Here is a 7,317-nt window from a genome sequence, read left to right on the forward strand (position 1 = left end):
GGTCCCCTGCTGGAGCTGCTGCCCCCGCGACCCGATACCGGATAAGCGGTCGAAGATGGATGGATGGATGGATGATCTTTAATAGAAATCAGCTGACAGCGAGTAAAGCTTTGAACATAGAGTGCTGATAAAGTCTAATGTCCATTTTTACATTTGAAGTGCATGAACACAGAAAGAGTCTTCCTCAAAACACGACACCAGAGACATTTTAAAAGCAACTTTATTTATTTATTTATTTATTGGCAAATGCTTTGAATTCGTTTGCAGCGATGCATCTATATACACCCCCCCCCCCCCCCGAACAGCGACCACGTCAGGAAGCAAAAAAGAAAATAATACAGTTTCAATATATGATCGTTTATATGCACACAATGTTTTTAGTTGTTTTTTTTTTTATTTCAAACACATATTTTCAGTTTTTGGTTCAGGGGAAAAACATCTAAAAAGACTTAATGTTTCTCTAAATTAAACAATACAATTATACATATCGCGTAAAATCAATATACATATTTCTTAAAAAAACAAAAAAAGCTAAAACATGCAACCTCACAACCTTTTATAAAGTTTTATTAAAACAAAGGCAGCGCTCTAGAGAAGAGGAGCCGACACATAAAAAAGGAGAGAATTGTTATTTATAGATACAGTAATTCCTAAAAAAATCCTACGCCAACTCTTTCATATTCGTATTAATTTATGTGCAAAAGAAGCTGATTCGTTTCCAGGCCCGACGCACTGAGACGCAGATTAAGGATCAGTTTAAGAAGCTTCACCAGTTTCTGGAAGAGGAAGAGGAGGCCAGGCTGGCTGCAATGAGGGAGGAAGAGGAGCAGAAGAGTCAGAGGATGAAGGAGAAGATGGAGGCTCTGAGCAATGAGATAGCAGCTCTTTCAGACTCAGTCAGAGCCACAGAGGAGCAGCTGAGAGCTGAAGACGTCTCATTCCTGATCAACTACAAGGCTGCAGTGGGAAGAGTCCAGCAGCGCCCCCTGCTGGAGGATCCACAGCTAGTCTCAGGAGCTCTGATAGACAAGGTCCAATACCTGGGCAACCTGGGCTTCAACATCTGGACCAAGATGAAGGACATGGTCTCCTACACTCCTGTGATTCTGGACCCAAACACTGCTTATCCAATACTCATCCTGTCTGAAGACCTGACCAGTCTGAGACGAGGAGAGAGACCGCATCTTCCTGATAATACAGAGAGGTTTGATAGATACCCCTCTGTCCTGGGCTCTGAGGGCTTTAACTCAGGGACTCACAGCTGGGATGTCGAGGTTGGAGACAGTACAGACTGGGGACTGGGTGTGGTAGCAGAGTCTGTTCAGAGGAAGGGAGACATAGTGTATGGATTATGGGGAATAGGGTTCCATCAAGGTGAATACTCAGCATGGTCACCACCAGATACAGAAACTGATGTCGTAGTGCAGAAGAAGCTCCAGAGGATCAGAGTGACTCTGGACTGGAACAGAGGAGAGCTGTTGTTCTCTGATGCTGATACTAACAAACACATACACACCTTCACACACACACTCACTGAGAGGGTGTTTCCATTCATTTTGACTGAGGATGACGTCCCACTGAAGATATCACCAGTGAAGGTGTGACAGTGGAGCAGAGCAGTTAGAGATAAAGAGGATCGGGGGCGGCTGTGGCTCAGTGGTAGAGCGGTCTGCCAATCGGAAGGTGGTTCGATCCCTCTCCCTGCAGTCCCATGTTGAAGTTGCCCCCGATGCCCCATCGCAGTGTAAATGTGTGTGAGTGGTGAATGGTTCCTGTACTATGTAGAAGAGCTTTGAGTAGTCGTTAAGACCATAAAAACATTTTATATATACAGTGCATTTACATTTACATCATTATATTCATGATGTTTATTTCTTAAAGGGAAAAATTACTGAATTTAAAATCTCAATGTGCCACTGTCCTCCTTCTGTCTCTAGGGTTAGGGTTTTTAACATTACATTCATTTAGCTTAAACTTTTATCCAAGCGACTAACAATTCAAACCTAAAAGAATCCTGCATGAACGTTACCTTGATCAAATATGCTGAACTGCTTAATGTGCTGCATTTAGAGGCAATAACTTATACAGTGAGGAAAATAAGTATTTGAACACCCTTCAATTTTGCAAGTTCTCCCACTTAGAAATCATGGAGGGGTCTGAAACTGTCACCGTAGGTGCATGTCCACTGTGATAGACATAATCTAAAAAAGAAAATCCAGAAATCACAATGTTTGATTTTTTTACTATTTATTTGTACGATACAGCTGCAAATAAGTGTTTGAACATCTGTCTATCAGCTACAATTCTGACCCTCAAAGACCTGTTAGTCTGCCTTCATAATGTCCCCCCCCTACTACATTTATTATCCTAAATTAGATGCACCTGTTAGAGGTCGTTAGCTGCATAAAGACACCTGTCCACCCCATACAATCAGTAAGAATCCAACTACTGACATGGCCAAGACCAGAGAGCTGTCCAAAGACACTAGAGACAAAATTGTACACCTCCACAAGGCTGGAAAGGGCTACGGGAACATGTCCAAGCAGCTTGGTGAAAAAAGGTCCACTGTTGGAGTAATCATTAGAAAATGGAAGAAGCTAAACATGACTGTCAATCTCCCTCGGACTGGGGCTCCATGCAAGATCTCACCTTGTGGGGTCTCAATGATCCTAAGAAAGGGGAAAAATCAGCCCAGAACCACACGGGAGTTGCTGGTCCATGACCTGAAAAGAGGTGGGACCACCATTTCCAAGGTTACTGTTAGTAATACACTAAGACATCATGGTTTGAAATCATGCATGGTACGGAAGGTTTCCCTGCTTAAACCAGCACATGTCAAGGCCCGTCTTAAGTTTGCCAACGACCATTTGGATGATCTAGAGGAGTCATGGGAGAGAGTCATGTGGTCAGATGAGACCAAAATAGAACTTTTTGGTCATAGATCCTCTAACTGTGTGTGGAGGAAGAAGAATGATGAGGACCATCCCAAGAACACCATCCCTACTGTGAAGCATGGGGGTGGCAGCATCATGCTTTGGGGGCTTTTTTCTGCACATGGGACAGGGCGACTGCACTGTATTAAGGAGAGGAGGACCGGGGCCATGTATTGCGAGATTTTGGGGACCAACCTCCTTCCCTCAGTTTGAGCATTGAAGATGGGTCGAGGCCGGGTCTTCCAACATGACAATGACCCGAAGACCACAGCCAGGAGAACCAAGGGGGGCTCTGGAAGAAGCAGACCAAGGTTCTGGGGGGGCCTAGCCAGTCTCCAGACCTAAACCCAATACAGAATCTTTGGAGGGAGCTCAAACTCCGTGTTTCTCAGCAACAGCCCAGAAAGCTGACTGGTCTAGAGAAGATCTGTGTGGAGGGGGGGGGGGGGGGGGGGGGGGGGGGGGGGGCAAAATCCCTTCTGCTGTATGTCAAACCTGGTGAAAAACTACAGGACACGTTTGACCTCTGGAATTGCAAACAAAGGCTACTGTACCAAATATTAACGTTGATTTTCTCAGGTGTTCAAATACTTATTTGCAGCTGTATCATACAAATAAATAGTTAAAAAATCATACATTGTGATTTCTGGATTTTATTTTAGATTATGTCTCTCACAGTGGACATGCACAATGACAATTTCAGACCCTCCATGATTTCTAAGTGGGAGAACTTGCAAAATAGCAGGGTGTTCAAATACTTATTTAAAAATGAAAAAATAAAGTAGACATGCAAATGACAGCCATTTTTTATGCCTTTGCCTACATTTTAGGTGATTGTCAGCCAACAGGCCTAAAACATCCCATAATATGATGATTGGGACAGAGACCGGGACTCCAGGTTAATATGGTCCTGACTGAGCAGCGAGATATGAATTCAATCGTGATTCTGTGAGAGTTCACAGATCCCGTTCCTCTTTGTTAATCTTCCCCTTCACATTTAAAGGACTCTACATGTATGTGTGTGTCCTCAAATCTGGCTTCTGGAAAAAGAAAATAAAGGATAAAATATGAATTAATGGGTTTGAATCCGGCATTCAGCCCTTTGCTGAGTGTCATCCTCCATCTCTCTCTCCCTTTCATGTCTGTCTATCTAACAAAACGGGAAAAAAAACAAATAATCTTTAAAGAAATGAAGTGACAGCGAGTAAAGCTTTGAACATAGAGTGCTGATAAAGTCTAATGTCCATTTTTACATTTGAAGTGCACGAACATAGAAAGAGTCTTCCTCAAAACACGACACCAGAGACATTTTAAAGGCAACTTTTTATTTATTTATTTATTGGCAAATGCTTTGAATACGTTTGCAGCGATGCATCTATATACACCCCCCCCCCCCCCCCCCCCCCCCCCCCCCCCCCGAACAGTGAACACGTCAGGAAGCAAAAAAGAAAATAATACAGTTTGAATATATGATCGTTTATATGCACACAATGTTTTTAGTTGTTTTTTTATTTCAAACACATATTTTCAGTTTTTGGTTTGGGGGAAAAACATCTAAAAAGACTTCATGTTTCTCTAAAATAAACAATACAATTATACATATTGCGTAAAATCAATATACAAATTTCTTTAAAAACAAAAGCTAAAACATGCAACCTCACAACCTTTTATAAAGTTTTATTAAAACAAAGGCAGCGCTCTAGAGAAGAGGAGCCGACACATAAAAAAAGGAGAGAATTGTTATATATAGATACAGTAATTCCTAAAAACATCCTACGCCAACTCTTTCATATTTGTATTAATTTATGTGCAAAAGAAGCTGATTTGTTTCAGACATTAAATACATTTTATTTGTCTAATGCTACCGTTCTTACAAGCTGCGTAACACAAGAACCGGAGGAAGACGGGGAACCTTCTAGCTTTAAAGGTGCACTATGAGTCCCCCCCCCCCATACACGGTGACAAGGCCCGGTCTCGGGGGCGTACACGTCAAACAGACACTACAGGCACAGGCTGTGCACCAAAATACAACAAACCACGTTCAGGACTAGCCGAGTCCAAGACTAGGACTAGTCGAGGACAAGACCAAGTCCAAAGAGGTTCGAGTCCGAGTCAAGACCGAGTCCAGGACAGAATAAAGGTCTTATGCATGACAGTATCAAAACAATCATTTTGGGTTTCCCTTTCCCTCCAATATTATTATCAACATAATAAAGACACCTGGACTCTGTCCAGACCAAAAGCCATATTGGGCAAGACCAGTGATCTAGACCGAGACAAGTCTGAGTCCAAATACTAGCGAGTCAGAGACAAGTCCGAGACCATAGAAAAGCGGTCTCAAGTCCTACAGCCCTGGATCTGCGTCATTATGGCGCGCGGCTTGGCTGCAGCTACTGTTAAACACGCTTTAGGCGACACAGCTACGGAAACATGGGGGGGGGTGTGTGTGACCATAGTGCCCCTTTAACTAGTTCTGGGTCCCCTCCCGTGCTGCTGATCCCAACCAAGCTATTACATCATCTTCCTGAACGTTACTCCTACGTAAAGCTCCATTGATTGGTTGTCAACCGTTCAATGAATCGCCGATTATTACAACAATCCGAGTCCTTTTTATTTTTAAAAAAAAATAAAATGTCTCCGATGTCCGTGTTAAATGTGAATATATGTTCTAGTTTCTTCTCTCTGGGACAGGAAGCTGGATCTCTCCGAGTTGTGGACAGAACAAGACATTTGAGGACGTGGTCTTGGGACTTTTTGGGAACAATGATCCACATTTTCGGACATTTTAGAGACCAAAGAACTAACCCATTCATCCAGAGAATAACAGTTAGTTGCAGCTAGAGCTGGGCAATGTATCGATATTATACCAATATCGTGATATGAGACTAGATATCATAGATTTGGGATATTGTAATATCGTAACTGGGCATAAGTGTCTTTTCCTGGTTTTAAAGGCTGCATTACAGCAAAGTGATGTCATTTCCTGTGTTAGACTGGTGTAGCTATTCTATTATTATCCTCTACCGATAGTCGACACACTACAGTTACTCGGCAATATCAAGGTATTTGGTCAAAAATATCGTGATATCTAAATGTTCCGCACATCACCCAGCACTGGCTGCAGCCCGGACACTCAGAAACACGACCCCCCTGAACGCATCACGCCTTTAACTACGGATCTGCTGCACTGTACTTTAAATTACCTGTATGTACTGCATGTGGGGAGACAAGAGAGTAGTAATACTACAGGAGAGTAGTGATACTAGTAGTGGTACTACAGGCCAGTAGTGATACTAGTAGTTATACTACAGGTTAGTAGTCATACTACAGGCTAGTATTGATACTAGTAGTGATACTACAGGCTAGTAGTGATGCTAGTAGTGATACTACAGGCTAGTAGTGATACTACAGGCTAGTAGTGATGCTAGTAGTGATACTACAGGCTAGTAGTGATACTAGTAGTGATGCTAGTAGTAATACTACAGGCTAGTAGTGATGCTAGTAGTGGTACTACAGGCCAGTAGTAATACTAGTAGTGATGCTAGTAGTGATGCTACAGGCTAGTAGTGATACTACAGGCGAGTAGTGATAGTAGTAGTGATACTACAGGCGTTTTGTGCTTAGCGAGAAAGTCCGGTAGCCGCGTCTGTGTGTGTGTGGCGGGATGTTGTGGTTAGTGATGCTAATGCTAATGCTAACTTCCCTTCTGTGACCGAGCGGTTGGTTACGTTACAGCTGCAGCGTCTTCCTTTTTGTGTGTGTGTGTGTGTGGAAACCTGCGACGGCGTGAGGCGTGTCGGGATAAATATTGCACGTGGGAAAATGAGCGACTGTTAACTAAACGTACGAGTATTACAGTCGTTTTTAGCCCGATTGTCATCTACTCGGTAGCTAGCATCGAGTTGAGCTTCAGGCTAACGGCAGACGTACAATTATTAAAATGATCAAAAACTAACTCTGAACGAGCTACAGAACACAAACCAAAACCAAAACTAACATCTCAAACAAAAGACGAGTGAAAAGACTAAAATGTCAGTTTAAAAAAAAAGTAACAAGAACGTTTATACGTAGCTGTGTGTTCACCTGCGTCACGCCAACGAATCAGACGCTCTCCGCCGTGTCAGTGACATCATCATTTTACATCCTGGACTCTGCGACTGGTTCCAAGTTTAACTTGTGTGTGAGTTTAGTGTTCAAGTTGAAAAATATCAAATTTTTCTCGCCGATTTCATATTCCAACGTCGTTGCTTTGTGTGTTTTGTCCCACCTCGCCTTTTCAAAATAAGAGTCCGTGGGAACAAAAAGAGACAAAATCAAAACTAGACTAGGTTAGGCTAACTCTGAGGGCAGGAAAGACACACACACGACACACACACGACACACA

The 7,317-nt window shown here is 42.8% G+C and overlaps 3 protein-coding genes across 3 annotated transcripts in view; 1 reads left to right on the forward strand and 2 right to left on the reverse strand.

The window, feature by feature from the left end:
* The window catches only part of LOC117943366 (nuclear factor 7, brain-like), a 2,922-nt gene extending 838 nt beyond the window's left edge, over positions 1-2,084 (forward strand). The window contains exons 2-3 of the mRNA XM_034869449.1: positions 705-1,726; positions 1,924-2,084. Coding sequence (XP_034725340.1) covers positions 705-1,604 — 900 coding nt within the window. The 3' untranslated portion in view covers positions 1,605-1,726; positions 1,924-2,084. The remainder of the gene's footprint in view (positions 1-704; positions 1,727-1,923) is intronic.
* Positions 1-7,317, reverse strand: part of LOC117943104 — a 139,018-nt gene that overhangs the window by 111,579 nt on the left and 20,122 nt on the right. The window lies entirely within an intron of this gene.
* Positions 7,263-7,317, reverse strand: part of LOC117943367 (microtubule-associated proteins 1A/1B light chain 3A-like) — a 4,234-nt gene continuing 4,179 nt past the window's right edge. Inside the window, exon 4 of the mRNA XM_034869450.1 lies at positions 7,263-7,273. Within this exon, the coding sequence (XP_034725341.1) occupies positions 7,263-7,273 (11 nt within the window). The remainder of the gene's footprint in view (positions 7,274-7,317) is intronic.

Source organism: Etheostoma cragini, chromosome 4 (assembly GCF_013103735.1).
Source record: "Etheostoma cragini isolate CJK2018 chromosome 4, CSU_Ecrag_1.0, whole genome shotgun sequence".
Taxonomy (NCBI): Eukaryota; Metazoa; Chordata; class Actinopteri; order Perciformes; family Percidae; genus Etheostoma; species Etheostoma cragini.